The 18,538-nt window shown below is 44.2% G+C and overlaps 2 protein-coding genes across 7 annotated transcripts in view; one reads left to right on the plus strand and one right to left on the minus strand.

Annotated features, from left to right (window-relative positions):
• Positions 1–7,067, plus strand: part of LOC106675650 (uncharacterized) — a 16,979-nt gene extending 9,912 nt beyond the window's left edge. The window contains exons 1-4 of one of the 3 annotated variants that reach the window (XM_076882814.1): positions 5,378–5,490; positions 5,784–5,862; positions 6,617–6,792; positions 6,891–7,067. In XM_076882814.1, coding sequence (XP_076738929.1) covers positions 5,403–5,490; positions 5,784–5,862; positions 6,617–6,752 — 303 coding nt within the window. In that variant the 5' untranslated portion in view covers positions 5,378–5,402 and the 3' untranslated portion in view covers positions 6,753–6,792; positions 6,891–7,067. Of the gene's footprint in view, positions 1–5,377; positions 5,491–5,556; positions 5,863–6,611; positions 6,793–6,890 lie in introns of those variants that run through there. The other 2 variants (XR_013098198.1, XR_003024185.2) reach the window with 2 other exon arrangements.
• The window catches only part of ppp1r35 (protein phosphatase 1, regulatory subunit 35), a 28,410-nt gene extending 11,585 nt beyond the window's left edge, over positions 1–16,825 (minus strand). Inside the window, exons 1-5 of one of the 4 annotated variants that reach the window (XM_076882813.1) lie at positions 16,722–16,825; positions 16,408–16,617; positions 16,040–16,118; positions 14,874–14,965; positions 734–879 (exon numbers count right to left, since the gene is read on the minus strand). The gene's annotated coding sequence lies outside the window, so the exon portion shown is untranslated. Of the gene's footprint in view, positions 1–657; positions 880–14,873; positions 15,105–16,039; positions 16,260–16,407; positions 16,618–16,721 lie in introns of those variants that run through there. The other 3 variants (XM_076882812.1, XM_004573113.4, XM_004573114.4) reach the window with 3 other exon arrangements.
• Between the last annotated feature and the right edge of the window lie 1,713 nt (positions 16,826–18,538).

Genomic DNA, 18,538 nt, shown 5'->3' on the forward strand with positions numbered 1-18,538 from the left:
AATGAACAATATTTGTCTCTTATATATGATACATCTGTATACACACTGTCACAGATACTTGTCTTTAAGTGAAGATTTAAGGTGATAGGAAATATAAATGATAAATTAAATCTTTACTGAGGCTCAGTATTTGACACAGAGTTCAAACTCACTGCTGTAATAACTAATAATGATTAATATAGTAACTTTAATATTGGCCATATTATATTTACATCACCACAGTGAGATGACTTTAGTCTCATGAACAACATCAGCTAATTGTTATTTACTAACTGATCTTGAAATGACTGTTCAGTACAGAAATGTAGCCCAACAATCATGTTTTACAGCTGTATGAAACGTTTAGTGCGGTTAGTATCATGGTTGCTAGGCAACCTGAGCAGCGCGAACCGTCCCATTTCACAAGCCTCTCACTTCCGCACTTCTCGTACTTGCTAGTACCCGGCGTACGTAGTCCGCGAAGTGCGCGTACTTCGAAGCGTGCGGTCGCTGGATTGGGACACAGCCGAGGTGTCACCGGTTACCGCCTTCTCCCCGCTCTGCAGCTGCGCCAATGCAACGTGAGACTGGTTGTTTGTATTGTTTGGTTTATTTCACGGACTCGCTAACGTGCTACCCACTAACACCAACCCAGCGTCACTGTGCCGTTTGTGTTACCTGCTTTAAGGCACACCGAGGAGATCTGTGCTGCTCAGCCTCCCGCAGTTTTAACTTTATAACGGACAGAACTCACCTTCTCTTTTGAATTCCGCTCCCTGGCTTCCGCTCTTCTTCTTCTTCTTCGACGGTTGACAAAACATCTGACAAAAGACAAGCGTCTCTATCGCCCCCTTATGTCCGGCTGCAGTATAGGACATAAGCCCCGCCCTCTCCATGAGACTGGAATCAAACCAGCACACAAACATTTTCATATCAGGCTAATTTGTGTTCAAGGATCTCCTTTGTCATAAGTGTGATTTAAATTACTGTGTTGATGCTGTAAGAACGATGTCATCACCAATGTTCGCTCTAATTTTTCACGTGTGTGAGCGAACACACTAACTCCCTGAGCGTCCCTTGGACCACTGTGACCGACAGCAGACATGTGCACTGTGGTCACCTGTGTAGTATGTTAACACTATTAGAAGTAAAAATAACCTGAACTCCCATTTTGAAAACACAACTTTATGTATATAAAGTATATATATACATATATATATATATATATATATATATATATATATATATATATATATATATATATATATATATATATATATATATTAGGGGTGCAACGATACAGGTTCGGTTCGATACTTTGGTGTCACCGTTCGATATTTTTTCGATACAAAAAAAATGTTCATGCCTTTTTAATTTGTCATTTATTAAATTTTCACGGCACATTCTGCACCACATCTCTGTGCGTTCATCATTTGTTTGAAGCCAGCTCACCTCCTGCAACCACTTTTCCGAGTATACGCGCTTCTTTTGTGGTTCGGACTCCTGACATTTCTTTGGAGGTGGAGGAACATCACAGTAATTGCTTAAAGGAGCTTCTTCGACATCTTTAAGAGTTCTAAACAAATGTCTGTCCTCCTCCTGAAAATCTTATGTACGCAAACACGCGTTGCAACTTCTTATCTTGTGCACGTTTTTTATTTTGACAGCGAATGCGCACCTGCGGACCACTTATGTGCAGCCCTGGTTATTTAGCTCGTCATATTGCAGCCACAGAAATTCTTTTGTCCATGAAACAATAAAGCTGCACTTTTTTTTTGCCTTATAGTCTGATTTGTCATAACTTCTCCGTTTTGTGGTAAGCTTTTCTTTGGCTGTCACTTCTTCACCCTGACCTGTCTTATTTGGCTCAGCAGAACTAAAATATATATCCTGCTGCTTTTACACACGCACTCACATAAGCTCAGCGATTCTCTGCGATCAACCTCTCACATGTTTAAGCTGCGGGAGATTTCACTTGTCATGTTTGCATAGTAAGCTAACGATTGATAAGACAATGTCAGAGGAATTGGTGCACAAATTATCATCACTCACCAATCAGTGCTGTCGCTCTCTATACACAGTTCGCGCGATTGCAAAGTGAAAGCAAAAAACAAGCGCAAATTCAAACGCGACTTCAATATGTCACATATTGACAGTGGCTCACCGATGCCAATGACATAATTACCCAGCTACATTTCTGAAAGAATGCAAAAGCATTGACATATATTTTTCCTTCCTACGATAGGCCGACAGGCAGGGAAGAGATAGATTTTGGTAGCCCGACTGGAAAAATCGCTAGCCCTGGGACGTCGAGGAACTGACCTGAAAGATAGGATCATGGCCAAGCTTGAAACCTGGACCCCCCGTAGCCGGTTACCAAGATTACGTGAAGTACCCTCAGAAGGTCTGCTAGATGATGTTAATGCAGCACTACGGACGATACCTACAACCACGATTACCGACACTAACAAGCTGATCTACAATATGGCAGCAGTGATCATTGAGATGCTTGGCTACAAGTTGAACAGCCACAAGGGGCAGTACCCTCCATGGAGAAGGAGGCTAGAGGCTAAGATCAAGGTAGCACGAAGCCAACTATCGGAGTTGCAGAAAGGCGCGATGAGGAAGGTGCCTAAGAAGTACAGGAAGCTGTCCAAGCAACGACTCACAGCCTTGGCCAGCCGCTTGAAGAGGTACACCAGAGAGATAGAAGGCAAGAACCAGCCAAGGTGTACTCTCAGTGGCAGGGGAACAATATGAGAACACCAAGGCTGCGGGCAGAACAATACTGGAAGAGCATATGGGAGAAGGACGCAACCCATAAAGGCAATGCTCAGTGGCTAGAGGATCTGAGGGCAGACCACAGCGACCTCCCCGAACAGGGTCCAGTAACCATCACAGTGGCAGATATCTCCAGTATGAAGAGTTGGACAGCACCAGGCCCTGACATGGTTCACGCCTACTGGCTGAAGAAGCTGACTGCACTCCACGAGCACCTGGCAGCACAAATGAACCAGCTGCTAGTTGACAAACAAAACCCTTGCTGCACTGAAGCTGGCACGTTCCCTGAGTTTTTGCACAATCTTGCTGGAAACATTATGGGTACCAGGTCCGAGCATTCCTAGATGAACAGTTTCCCTGAAAGTGGATTGGTCGTCGTGGGCCAGTTGAATGGCCCCCAAGGTCTCCCGCTCTGACCCCCTTAGACTTTTATCTTTGGGGTCATCTGAAGGCAATTGTCTATGGTGTGAAGATACAAGATGTGCAGCACCTGAAACTACGGATACTGGATGCCTGTGCTGGCATTTCTCCTGCGGTGTTGCTATCAGTGTGTGAAGAGTGGGAGAAGAGGGTTGCATTGACAATCCAACACAATGGGCAGCACATTGCACACATTTTATAAGTGGCCAGAAACTTGTAAATAACTCATGAAAGAATAAAGTTACGTTGAAACCAAGCACACCATTGTTGTTCTTGTGACATTACCAATAAGTTTGATGTGTCACATGGCCCTCTTCCTATTGAAAAAACAAAAGTTGTATCCAAGATGGCCGACTTCTAAATGGCCACCATGGTCGCCACCCATCTTGAGGAGTTTGCCCCCTCACATATACTAATGTGCCACAAACAGGACTTTAATATCACCAACCATTCCCATGTTATTACGGTGTATCCATATAAATGGTCCACCCTGTAGAAGGAAAGTGGAAGACAATAGATGGATGAAGTACTGAGAGCACTCTTCTCACCCACAGACTGTTTGTTATAGCAGTCACAGTCTATAAATGATATTCAGGTTTTTGATAACACAGCTGATGTACACAAAAAGAAAATAGCAAAGTCAAATATTTATGTGTTGAAACCAAAACGATGGTATTTAATGTGCTCATTTCAAATGTGTTTAATGTTTCCACTGTAGACATTTTCAGCAGTGACTATCTATTTCTGAGTTTGGTTTAGATATTCAGGTTGAAAAGCAATCTGAATGATTCTTAATGAAGTGTTGTTCACATGTGTGCAGTACTCTGAGCGTCTTACACCTTTTGAGAATAATATGAAGAATGGTCAAAGGAGCTTGCAAAGAAAAGCGTCTGGACTTCTTTAAGTTGCTTGAAGACGTTTCACCTCTCATCCGAGAAGCTTCTTCAGTTCTAAGGTCAAATGGTGGAGAGTCCCAGATATAAACCTAGTGGGAGTGACCCCCCACAGAGGGACAAAAGGACCCCTGATGATCCTCTAATCGCCTGAGCCAAGGTGTGAAACTGGGCGTGGGTCCCAATCAGCCAGAGTTTCGGGTGTGTTCATTGTGAAACCTGGCCCCACCTTATCATGTGAATTCCTGAGGTCAGATGGCCCAGGATGTGAGTGGGCGTTAAGGCGTCTGGGAAGGGATCTCAAAACTGGATTATAGATGGCAGAGAGTTGGTGTCGTAAACCCCGCCTCTGTTCAAAGATGGTCGCTCACAGTGGACATAGATGGCTTCTTTCACTCCTCTTTCAAACCATCTGTCCTCTCTGTCCAAAATGTGAACATTGGCATCCTCAAAGAGTGACCTTTATCCTTAAGATGCAGATGGACTGCTGAGTCTTGTCCTGTGGAGGTGGCTCTTCTGTGTTGTGCCATGCGCTTGTGAAGTGGTTGTTTGGTCTCTCCAATGTAGAGGTCTGAGCATTCCTCGCTGCACTGTACAGCATACACCACATTGTTAAGTTTGTGTTTTGGAGTTTTGTCTTTGGGATGAACCAGTTTTTGTCTGAGCGTGTTGCTGGGTCTGAAATACACTGGGATGTCATGCTTGGAGAAAACTCTCCTGAGTTTCTCTGATACACCGGCTACATAGGGGATGACAATGTTGTTGCGTCTGTCCTTCTTATCCTCCCTCGCTGGTGTCTGGTCTTCTTTTCTGTGCCTCTTTGCTGACTTTAAGAACGCCCATTTAGGATAGCTGCAGGTTTTGAGTGCTTCCTTTACATGTGTGTGTTCCTTCTTTTTCCCTTCAGGCTTAGAGGGAACATGTTCTGCCCGGTGGTGTAGGGTCCTGATTACTCCAAGTTTGTGTTCCAGAGGGTGATGGGAGTCAAAGAGGAGGTACTGGTCCGTGTGTGTGGGCTTCCGGTAAACTTCGATGTTGAGGTTGCCGTTCTCTTCAATGTGTACAGCGCAGTCCAGGAAAGGCAAACAGTCGTCCTTTGTGTCTTCCCTGGTGAACTTGATGTTTTTATCCACAGAGTTAATGTTGGACAGAGAGGACAGATGGTTTGAAAGAGGAGTGAAAGAAGCATCTATGTCCACTGTGAGCGACCATCTTTGAACAGAGGCGGTGGTTTATGACACCAACTGTCTGCCATCTATAATCCCAACACGTTCTCATTCCCAACTCGTCAAACGTGTGACGCATGGTCAGGCTCCCTCTGCTTCACTTATGGACGCGCAGGGTACCCCCCTCGCGTCGGGAATTGACGTGAAGGGTCCTCCGATTGAAGAGATTGCTGCGGAAGTGCCTGTTGTCGGTATATTTAGACATTTTCCAAATCACATTGTAGTGACGTATACAGAACACAATAAATTATATAATGTAAACAACTACCTGAAAAACAGGTAGAACGATGCTTTTGTATCATTTATTGCATTTACGGAGGGAGTGATGTATGCTGGGTAATGGCACAGCTAGCTACTGGGTGACTTTATTCACCCGCTTCGGCTGTTATCAGTCCATACAATGGGCGTTATTAGCACAAATCAGTCCCATAGATATGGGCCATCTCCTGCTAGATTGTTCAGAAGGTTGTTCTCATCCATCCAGATGGAGGATCACTAACAGGAGCGTGGAAGACTCCAGAATCCACTCTGGCTGGAATCCGGTGGATATGCAGTGTGTACAGGTAAGACCATTTAAACGGACAGCATTTATAGAATGACCATTAAAAGTCAGCGAGTGTCAGTAATGTTAATGTGGTTATGTTAGTAATACACAGAGTGCTAATATAACAGCTTTAAGATGCATTTGTAGATATTATTACGTGTTTTACCATTGATCCGTTAGGTTTCATAGCGAGACACATGAAGTGTGGTAGGATCAGTTTGTAACTTCCTCCCTCTTCCTTGGAATGCATAAAGGAGGAGGAGCACGACCTCTGTGGCAGCGCTGACATGACTGAACTGTGATGTTTGATGTGTGTTGGCGCAGTAATAAATAGCTTGATCACAGCTCTTTCTGTGTTGCAGACTTTATTAAAAAAATTCCACGACACCCCCCCCCCCCCCCCCCCCCCCTCCCACTGTGAACATGAATTGAATATTCAGAAGACATTTGTTTAAATAGTTCTACAAATCTGAGCTGTTGGTGTGTCCTTGGATTGTGTGGTAATAATATTAGAGCCTGCAATCTTTCTTACTGAATCTCTACTATGAGTCATGTTACCTGAGATTAATTCTATGTTTACCTGTCAGCCTGGACGAATGTGCTGTGTGAAGGAAATTAAATTAAAACAGATCTGAACTGTGTACATTTAAGGAACCTGTTCATATTTAATATGAACCAGTGATTTTTTTTGATTGCTGATTCCAAGAGAGTCTTTGTGGAAATCCTGTTTGGTTTTTTGTTATTTTAATTCTCTTCTCTGTTTTCCAGAACAGTTCTCCACAGTCGCTGTCCACATGGGTCAGTGGGACCAAGAAGCACTCTGCTAATGTGTGGACTCTGACCAGCAACATCCAGCAAGACCCAGACAGCGTTTTCTATCTCCCAGCTGGAGTTTTTGTTTGTCAGTGACTGGAGAGTCAGATTTTTGTTGAGCTTCACACTTGCAGAGGTAAGTCAGTTTGCAGAGATCCCTCCCACCCTGGCTTTTATGTGCTAGATTTCTTATCTGAAAGAGTAATATTTCAGTGACTGCTGCTTATACCACAGGTTAATACACTCTACTGATCCCTGATGGGAGAATCATCAATTTTGGCAACAAAGAAGCCTGGTGGATGTTTGTTTACAGTCTGATGATGGGACATCATGCTCTGCATCTTCAAAGTTTGTCTCTTGATTATTATTCATACCCAGTAATGTGAAGTATGCTTATATCTACTATAACTGAACCAAAGAGTCATTCAGGACTGTAAAACGTGAACTACAGAACCCAGAGTCTTCATCATTAAATCTCTGGTTGCTTCATTTTTCTATCCTATATCAGACACTTTAAGGTTAGGTTAGGTAAAGTTGCATTCTCATGGTGAGGCAAAGTGCTTTATGTGTGTGTGTGCGTGTCATGAACGGCTATAAAAGGCCTATAATTAAAGAACAAAGCGGGGTTTGAGTTCGAGTTGCGGCAGACGGTCACTACTTGTAAATGGAACGCAGCCTTCCTACGGCGGACAGCTAATAACAGGAATCGGACGCGGTCCAGCCAAGTCCACAGCAACCACCATAGCAACCGCCTAGCATGACCTTAGAAACATATTCTGTCTTCATAACTATCAAACACGTGAAATGATTTGCAAAGTGTGAAAGTGTTACAGCTGCAGAGAGCTATGGCGGCATCTTTGGAAGCTGTTTACATAGCTAATAATATACGATGTAACCATGGAGACAGTCAGTCACGTGAGCTAGCGGTGCATGTTTACTACAGTGAATAAGGTGATTGCGTGCACAGCGTCCACACGCTGCAGAGGGTAAAGACATTACTTCAATATTGTTTTATATTGATATATATTTGCCTTCTGTTGACCATCACCTCAGGTTCACCATCACAGTTTCAGCAGACAGATGCACACATTCAAAAACTCATGTCTCAGAAATAAGCACAGCTGTTCATGTTTGTCATTAGTTTTATTTGTAAGAAAATTATGAACTTCACATTGTGCATCAAATAAAAGAACATTTTACAACTCTGAGTCAACAGAAACAGGAAACAGAAATGTCTCTAATGTAGACATGTACAGTGTAGTGTAAGCATTAAAAGATCATAAAAGGAAACACTAACATTCATGTGAAACTAATTGTAATAAAAAAATGAGCAGGTGCTTTATAGATGTAAAAGAAAGAATCTGAAAACAACACTTTTTTGGTCTAAGTGATCAAAGTAGAAAACAGAAGTGATGTTCAAGAACAAACCGTAGCTGCACTAATATTACACATCTCGATCGTTGTACTGAACAGACATGTTGCTTTTAAAACCACATGCAGTGTGTGACCGTGACTGTTCACTGAGACCATGAACGCCACTTTGCTGAAGCCTTCGCCTTCTTCTTCTTCTTCTAAATTGGAAGCAGAAGGAGCACGAGCTGCTTTGATCTACTGAAAGGAAAAAGCAGAACATCTGAGCTGAAATCATTAAGACAGGAACAAATTCAATGCAGTGTCTCAGGTGGCTTAGCCTGTTACAACTGTTGATACAAGCTAAATACGGTTAACACACAGTGTCAGGGAGCTCCAGTGTGGGAACTAGTGGCTTTAGGTTTGTAGTCATTTAACTTTCATCCATTCATTCATTTAATTCAGGAGGAAGAAATGTCAGGTTGGTGCAGGCTGGTTACATGCATTTGGTCCCATGCTGTCTTTAACTAAATGACTTGGTTCACTTTATGGCTGGGCTGTATGTGGGGTTATATCATGTTATTTGGGCAGGAGTTCCTGTCCTCTGTTAGAATTATAAAGTTTCTCCATAAGTAGAGTTTCTAACTCTTCTAGCACATCTGTGGCTGACAGCTTTTTGGTGGCTCTTTTTACCCCACACTGGTTGTGAGTGTGTAAATAGCCCCACTAGTTCTTTTGGGTTGCAGTTAACTGGGGAGGAAGAGGTAGGTCTGCCATGACTAGATGAATAACAATTATCTGGGATACATAGATTTCATAATGCATGCATGTATCTCTATAAACCTGCCTGAGGGCTGCCATTTTTACATTCAGTTATTTCTCTGTTGAATCTAAATAATGAATGTGTTACAGTTAAACTGACACTGGTCAGTGTAAATGGCTCATTGGTACACAGAAACCTTTAAATTAAACCTGATATCGAGTGTCAAACAATATCAAAGCTGTAAAAGCTGTTTACAGTCAGAATTTATAAAACTATGATTGTAAATAAATTCAAACAAGTGAGCTTTTCTCTTTGTGCTGAATATCAACACTGTGGTTTCTTAGACTGTAAGCTTTACTTTAGCACAACCAGTTGTAGAAGCTGCCACTCCAAATGTCTTTTGATAACAAGAAAAAAATACCTTTTCAGTCCACAGCCTGAAGTTCTTCTCTGACATCTTCTGCCATCAGCTTTGTCTGCTGGTTTGAAGACAATAAACCACAAAAAGATAATTTAGTCACTTTGTCTGCGTCATGCAGCTCGAATGTGTCGTGTAACGATGTTGAATAGCCGTCGTTATCCCTCTGCTGTGTCAGTAGGATTGTACTGTACAGCATCTCATTGATATGTGAGGAATGCTAATGTAACACGATAACAGACTTACATCATTAAAACATAAAGGGCAGGAGATATTTAGATATTTTTATATTTATATTACATTTTATAGCTGACGGATATTACTAAATAGATAGAATTTACTAAATAGCTGGATGAACATGAAAAATATGTCTATAATAACAAATGACCATGAGAGCCAGTAGAATTAATTCAACTGGACACTCGAAAGACGTCCTTAAATGCTCTTTAAGTGGCAGAACAGATGAACAAACAGTTAATTGCTTACTTGAGATGAAATCTGCTCAGCTACTTTGAAAACAGCTTCTAACTGGTTCCTCCTTTAACAGGATGACGGCTCAGGGGTAAGGCCATCATGCAGTCCAGCAACCTTTATGGTTCTGCTTTGATTCACCAGGAACTATTAGGGAAACCTTCCAGCGCCTCCTGTGAAAGACACAGGCATAAACACACAAACATTTATTAACATGTTCCACAGTCTTCCACTTTGATTTTCTCATCCTGTGGACAACAACGTACATGGATGCAGGTTTATTGTTAACTTTTGTAAGGTTTATTTAGTGAACATATCCAGCTGCAGCTCCACTGTGATCCTGAACTGGATAAGCACTTAAGAAAATGTGTCAATAAATGGACAAACATCAACTTACTATATTTATCCAAACAGACGGGACCAATAATGCTTCACTGAGTTAGAGACTTCAACAGACTCTTCTATGTAAGAATGTCTCGTGCTGATAGACCTGCAAACTTGACAACAAAGGTTTTTCAGACTACATGTAGCTGTCCTCTATGTCAGCTCACACATTTACATTCATGTCACACTTATTTCTGCTTTTTGATTGATTGAATCTTTATTTTGAACATGTTGAAAAAGTATAAAAAAAAAAAAAATAGAATTAAAAGAGACAAATGAACAAAGCAAACAAAAGGAAAACGAGCAACCACAACTCCAAATAACGTCCATGTTCAAAAAGGAGCAGGAAGAAGTATAAGCTTATTTAATCCCACCCCTTTTCCACTATCTAGTATCAATAGACTACAGAAATACCTCCTTGTAATTACATTATATGTTATGTGTAATTTTTTTTTTTTTTTTTTTTTTTAAATATATACACATATATGTTTCTATCTATCCATACATACGTATATACACACATATACACATTTTCAATAACCCTATTAACACCTGAAGGATACACAACCTACAATTTTATATATATAACATACATACATACATACATACATACATACATACATACATACATACATACATACATACATACATACATACATACATACATACATACATACATACATACATACATACATACATACATACATACATACATACATACAGCAGCTGGATAGCGTAGTGGTTAAACTACACGCCTTTGGAACAGAGGATCGCAAGTTCGATTCCTGCCTGGGGCGTCTGTATCCAGTAAGGGTCCTAAGGCTAGACCCCCTATGCTAAGCAAGCCTACCGCAGACATGAGCGAGACAGATAAATATGAAGGCATGCCGGCTCGGACGTCGCCCGGATCAACAAGGTCCGCGTCAGGTGTTGAGGAACCAGGGCACCCTGACGAAAAGTGGGCTACTGGAACAAGAAGGCATCGGTGGGCAAGGGACGAAAACAGGGCGTTGTTGGAATGCTACTACGCAAGTAACCCCGGCGGAAGGGGCTACATGAATAGGATGAGGGACCTATGGATTCTTCGATACCCAACATCCACAATGACAGCGAAACAACTAGTAGCTCACTGTTCCAACATTCGAAAGAAGGGACTGCTCTCACAGCTAGAGATTGACGAGGTACAACACAAATGCTACGGCAAGGAGGAGTCAGGACGCCAGGTCAGGGGGGAGATATCATCACCCCCACCCGAGATTGGGTACATAGCCCCAAGTGCGATAGGAGAAGGATCGTTGAGTGCGAGAGGAACTGACCTGAAAAATAGGATCATGGCCAAGCTTGAAACCTGGATCCCCCGTAGCCGGTTACCAAGATTACGTGAAGTACCCTCAGAAGGTCTGCTAGATGATGTTAATGCAGCACTACGGACAATACCTACAACCACGGTTACCGACACTAACAAGCTGATCTACAATACGGCAGCAGTGATCAGTGAGATGCTTGGCTACAAGTTGAACAGCCACAAGGGGCAGTACCCTCCATGGAGAAGGAGGCTAGAGGGCAAGATCAAAGTAGCACGGAGGGAGGTTAGCCAACTAACGGAGTTGCAGAAAGGTGCGACAAATAAGGTGCCTAAGAAATACAGCAAGCTGTCCATACCTGAGGCCTCGGAAACTGCCAAGCAAAGACTCACAGCCTTGGCCAGCCGCTTGAGGAGGTACACCAGAGAGATAGAAGGCAGGAGAATAAACCAGCTGTTCTCCACAGAACCAGCAAAGGTGTACTCTCAGTGGCAAGGGAACAATAAGAGAACAGCACCACCAAGGCTGGAGACAGAACAATACTGGAAGAGCATATGGGAGAAGGATGCAACCCATAACGGCAATGCTCAGTGGCTAGAGGATCTGAGGGCAGACCACAGCGACCTCCCCGAACAGGGTCCAGTAACCATCACAGTGGCAGATATCCAAGAAAGGGTCTCCAGTATGAAGAGTTGGACAGCACCAGGGCCCGACATGGTTCACACCTACTGGCTGAAGAAGCTGACTGCACTCCACGAGCGTCTGGCAGCACAAATGAACCAGCTGCTAGTTAACGAAAGACACCCGGAATGGCTAACTGAAGGCCGGACGGTCCTGGACCCCAAGAAGGGACCGGTCCCCTCCAACTACCGACCAATAACCTGCCTCAGTACTACATGGAAGCTCCTGTCAGGTATCATATCGGCTAAGATGAACAGGCACATGGGTCAATACATGAGCGGGACACAGAAAGGAATTGGCAAGAATACCAGAGGTGCAAAACACCAGCTACTGGTAGACAGAACAATCAGCCGAGACTGCAAGACCAGACTGACCAACCTGTGCACTGCCTGGATTGATTACAAGAAGGCCTATGACTCAATGCCCCACAGCTGGATACTGGAATGCCTAGAATTGTACAAGATCAATGGGACCCTAAGAGCCTTCATCAGGAACTCAATGGGGATGTGGCGTACAACACTAGAGGCCAACTCCAAGCCCATAGCACAAGTTACCATCAAGTGCGGGATCTACCAAGGAGATGCTCTGTCCCCACTGCTGTTCTGCATAGGCCTGAACCCCCTCAGTGAGATCATTAACAAGACTGGCTACGGATACCGACTACGGAACGGAGCAGTTGTCAGCCACCTCCTGTACATGGATGACATCAAGCTGTATGCCAAGAGTGAACGAGACATCGATTCACTGATCCACACTACCAGGCTATACAGCAATGACATTGGAATGTCGTTCGGACTGGAGAAGTGTAGTCGGATGGTAACAAAGAGAGGGAAGGTAGTCAGAACTGAGGGGATTGAACTACCAGAAGGCAACATTGCAGACATAGAGGACAGTTACAAGTACCTGGGGATCCCGCAGGCGAATGGGAACCATGAAGAGGCCACTAGAAAGGCTGCAACCACCAAGTACCTGCAGAGGGTCAGGCAAGTCCTGAGGAGTCAGCTGAATGGTAAGAACAAGATCCGGGCCATCAACACGTACGCCCTGCCCGTGATCAGATACCCTGCTGGGGTAATAGGCTGGCCAAAGGAGGAGATAGAAACCACTGACATAAAGACAAGAAAGCTCCTTACCATGCATGGAGGGTTTCACCCCAAGTCCAGCACCCTGAGGCTGTACGATAAGCGGAAGGAAGGGGGCCGGGGACTGGTGAGTGTCAGCACCACAGTCCAGGATGAGACAAGGAACATCCAAGAATACATTGGGAAGATGGCCCCAACTGACCGAGTGCTCAGTGAATACCTCAGGCAGCAGAAACCCAAGAAAGAGGAGGGAGACGAGGAACCATCATGGAAGGACAGGCCCCTGCACGGTATGTACCACCGGCAGATAGAGGAGGTGGCTGATATCCAGAAATCCTACCAGTGGCTGGACAAAGCTGGACTGAAAGACAGCACAGAGGCACTAATCATGGCAGCACAAGAACAAGCTCTGAGCACAAGATCCATAGAGGCTGGGGTCTATCACACCAGGCAAGACCCCAGGTGCAGGCTGTGTAAAGATGCCCCAGAGACAATCCAGCACATAACAGCAGGGTGCAAGATGCTAGCAGGCAAGGCATACATGGAACGCCATAACCAAGTGGCCGGCATAGTGTACAGGAACATCTGTGCCGAGTATAACCTGGAAGTCCCGAGGTCAAAATGGGAGATGCCCCCAAGGGTGGTGGAGAATGACCGAGCTAAGATCCTGTGGGACTTCCAGATACAGACGGACAAAATGGTGGTGGCTAACCAACCGGACATAGTGGTGGTAGACAAACAGAAGAAGACGGCCGTAGTGATCGATGTAGCGGTTCCGAATGACAGCAATATCAGGAAGAAGGAACACGAGAAGCTGGAGAAATACCAAGGGCTCAGAGAAGAGCTCGAGAGGATGTGGAGGGTGAAGGTAATGGTGGTCCCCGTGGTAATCGGAGCACTAGGTGCGGTGACTCCCAAGCTAGGCGAGTGGCTCCAGCAGATCCCGGGAACAACATCGGAAATCTCTGTCCAGAAGAGCGCAGTCCTGGGAACAGCTAAGATACTGCAGGACCCTCAAGCTCCCAGGCCTCTGGTAGAGGACCCGAGCTTGAAGGATAAACCGCCCGCAGGGGCGTGCTGGGTGTTTTTATATATATATATATATATATATATATATATATATATATACATACATACATACATACATACATACACACACACACATACACATATATATATATACATATATATATACATATATATACAAATACATATATACATATACACATATATATATATACATACATACATACATACATATACACATACATATATACCCATACCAACAAACCCGTGCATGCGCACACACATGAAAATATTAGACAAGAACACCCTATCAAATCTCTACCTTTTCCCTGTACCCTGTAAAAACCATATCCTTAAACCGCTTTTTAAACTGCGCCATGCTTGGACATTGCTTCATATCTTTACTTAGTCTGTTCCACAGCTTCACTCCACACACAGAGATGCAAAAACTTTTTAATGTTGTACTTACATTTTGATTAGATACCTTGAGTTTGTAAATGATCAGATTACATAATTGGAATACAATGTATCCAATTCAGGGTTGCGGGAGGATGAAGCCTATCCCAGCTGATACAGGACAAAGACAGGCTGCCAGTTTATCGCAGGGCTAACACTTAAATGTTTGATATTTCTTATAATAATCATAATTATGACTATTATTTAAAGGTTTCTTTATAAATACATTTTGATTTTTTTATAACCTCTAAAATATAAACCTGAGCTGTTTCAGATTCTGACCTCTGACCTCACTGCAGCTCCCTCTTGGAAGTACGTCTGCTTCTTGTCTACCCCCAGTGTTGACCGCCTGCCCTTGATATCACGTACTGTACCTGAGGAACAAAAAAGGACAAACACTTGCCTTCATTTAAGAAGTACATTCATACAGAGGTAATCTATGGAAACACACTAGTTCACCCTTTGGGAGAAATCAGTTCCTGTGAAACATTTCTGTAAATGAACATCATGTGGAGAATGAATGAAATGAGTTCTTCCGGTGACTCAGCAGTCCCACACTGACAAATGAAATCTAGTTAAACTATTAAGCATATTTGCTCTTCTGAAATCTGTGTTAAACAACAACAAACATAAGTTAGTAACAAAAATACAGCTGAGTAGAGGCTTTACAAACCACCAGCAGCCATAATGCTAAATTTTAATCTTCAAATGTTTCTGAGCCGTCTTCAACCTGCTTTTAACACATTGAAGTCCCACAGTCAATGCAGCCTGACTCAATCCTAGATGTTCAGCACACAGAGACACAGAGGTGCCGTTTAAAGTTTAGTGATAACTTGAGTCACTGATCATTTGCAGTGTTACAGAGTCTGGCAGTCTTTGCATGATGTCCACGTCACTGTAAGTTTCTAGCTGACTCTCAGGTGTGACAGGTGTGCCAGCAGGAAAGAGTAATAATAACCTGCATCCTGAGGTTTGTCATGCAGGATTAAAGGAGCCAGGCTTTGTTCACACAGCTAGGATTGTATTTTACACTGACCCTGGGTCAGTATAAGTATAATACAGTTTAAACGAAGCACTGAAACTTGCACATATTTATTACAGATGCACTGAAGCTAATCGAGATATTTGCTGTCAGTCTGTGGCTGCGATTAAACACTTTACTGAAAACTTTATTAACTAGTAACTTCATCAGTCATGACAGAAGCTAATATTTCTGTGCTAACATCGTTTAACCAGTAACAGCTTTACTCCAATATAAGCTAACGTTTACACCGTAACTTTAAGCTAGCACCATAAAGACGGTAAAACACGTAATAATATCTACAAATGCATCTTAAAGCTGTTATATTAGCACTCGGTGTATTACTAACATAACCACATTAACATTACTGACACTCGCTGACTTTTAATGGTCATTCTATAAATGCTGTCCGTGTAAATGGTCTTACCTGTAAACACTGTATATCCACCGGATTCCAGCCAGAGTGGATTCTGGAGTCTTCCACGCTCCTGTTAGTGATCCTCCATCTGGATGGATGAGAACAACCTTCTGAACAATCTAGCAGGAGATGGCCCATATCTATGGGACTGATTTGTGCTAATAACGCCCATTGTTTGGACTGATAACAGCCGAAGCGGGTGAATAAACCCAGTAGCTAGCTGTGCCATTACCCAGCATACACCACTCCCTCCGTAAATGCAATAAACCATACAAAAGCATCGTTCTACCTGTTTTTCAGGTAGTTGTTTACATTATATAATTTATTGTGTTCTGTATACGTCACTACAATGTGATTTGGAAAATGTCTAAATATACCGACAACAGGCACTTCCGCAGCAATCTCTTCAATCGGAGGACCCTTCACGTCAATTCCCGACGCGAGGGGGGTACCCTGCGCGTCCATAAGTGAAGCAGAGGGAGCCTGACCATGCGTCACACGTTTGACGAGTTGGGAATGAGAACGTGTTGATAATCCAGTTTTGAGATCTTTGATCTTTGAGATCTTCGTGCTTCGGCCACCAGATGCTGTAAAAGAGGACTGTGTTGAAAAGCTTCGAGTAATGAATCCTGTTTCAAATTATACGCGCCGATGCTTCAGAGAGCTTCATTTGGCCATTGCTTATATTTACCTTCATTTTTCGAGCCGCCAGTCGCAGTGAAACCATCAGCAGAGAAATGAGCAAGCCAGGTAATAGAAAGCGTGAGTTATAAGCAGCGACCCCAATCACTACTGCAAAGACACTGGCTCAAAAATGGCCCCGTGAGTGTGAATATGTGAGGTCAACACACACACACACACACACACACACACACACACACCCATGAGCCGCTGGATGTTTATCTCACATACACATGGGTATCTGCTGAGCTCTAAAAGAGCGAGAGCATGAAATTTGAACTTGCTGTCATTCACACATACAATCTTCTCCACTGGAACACGGACTGCACCTGCATCACGTGCATTAATATATGTAACATTAAAGTACTAGATTAATGGACAGGTTACATAAATGAACTATTTCTCCCACTTCAGTTCACACCTCTATTGTTACATACTATTTACAAATTAATTTCTCACTTCCATTTCCCGGGATGTAGGGTGGCCACGGATCAGGTATCAGAGCAATTCATCTACCAATCAGATGGTCAGTGGAACAATCTCCAGCTCCTTCTGTGGAAGTATCAACTATCCTTAGACAAGATACTCAAAGCACTGTTGCTCCCAGTGCATCCATCAGAGATAAAAGTACTTAGGTATAGATTTAAAAAACTGTGTGAATGTGTGCGATTGGGTGAATAAGCCTCACAGCAGAATGTGCTTCGAGTGCTCAAACTGAGTAGAAAACACTTCTTAAATACCAGTCCAGTTACCCGCCTATACTGTTTCATTCTGAATAAATGTCCCATGTCCTGTCCAAAATATAAACTGGCTTCAGCATGGCTTTCCCATCCTTGAGTTGAATTACTGTACCATCCCACCCCTGGCGCCGTTGCCCACCTCTCAATTTTAAATACACGTAGACATTGAGGGCTAGCAGGAGGGACCATGCACTTACCTGCTGCTCTCTGGCAGGTAGCTCCAAGCCCTCCTGGGTTTTAAATGCACCTTAGAACACACATGCATCAACACTACAATGAGTGGGTGGAGGGAGGTTTGGAGTCTTCTCTCACCCCCGTTCTCTGCGACCTGCTGGAGCAGGGGGGGGGCTAGGACTGCTAGGACTAGGAGGAGGAGTTGGCCGTCCGACTGCGGTCTGGAGTGTGGGGCCTCCCTGCTGCTGCGGAGTCGGGGCGGTCTGCCTCTCCCCACCGCAGGGAAAAGGGTAACACCACCTGGGTCTGGGTGCAGTTCCCCCCTCCAGGGGCAAGGGTACCTGGACCCGGTTTGTAGAGTACGCTTGGGGAGTGTGATCGTGTGTACAGCGTCTCTTTATGTCTGTCTCCACGTTGGTTGAGTGTGGAGTAAGTGCATATGAGAGCATGAGGGTGGGAATGGATGTTTGTATCTGTGTGTGCCTGTATGTCTGTGTCTATATGTCAGGTTGGGTGTCAGGCACCACCTCTCTGGGGACATCTCAGGCCCTCCAAGGTTTGGAGGCCTTTCTCCCCCCACCACCACTTCCCCTGCCAGTGGCGGACCCCCTCAGACATCGGTGCGTTGGTGGTTCTTTGTGTCCGGGGATGGGCGTCCGGGTACACACCGGCTCACTCCTTGGCGGCCGCTTATCGGGGCCTGGAGCCTGGGGCTCGCTCGGGCCACTTCGGAGGTGGGGTGCCCCCGGCCTCTCGGCCTGGGGCTCGGTCACTCAGGCACAGCTGGCTGCCGGCGGAGCTCACGGGCGCGTCACTGCAACTCCCCCTGGCTTCTGCTCCGCGGCTGCTGAGTGAGCCCTCATCTGGGACTCTCCTCAGCTCTTTCTGGGACAGTGGCGCGGCTGCCCCTCTG

This window comes from Maylandia zebra, linkage group LG4, assembly GCF_041146795.1.
Source record: "Maylandia zebra isolate NMK-2024a linkage group LG4, Mzebra_GT3a, whole genome shotgun sequence".
Classification (NCBI taxonomy): domain Eukaryota; kingdom Metazoa; phylum Chordata; class Actinopteri; order Cichliformes; family Cichlidae; genus Maylandia; species Maylandia zebra.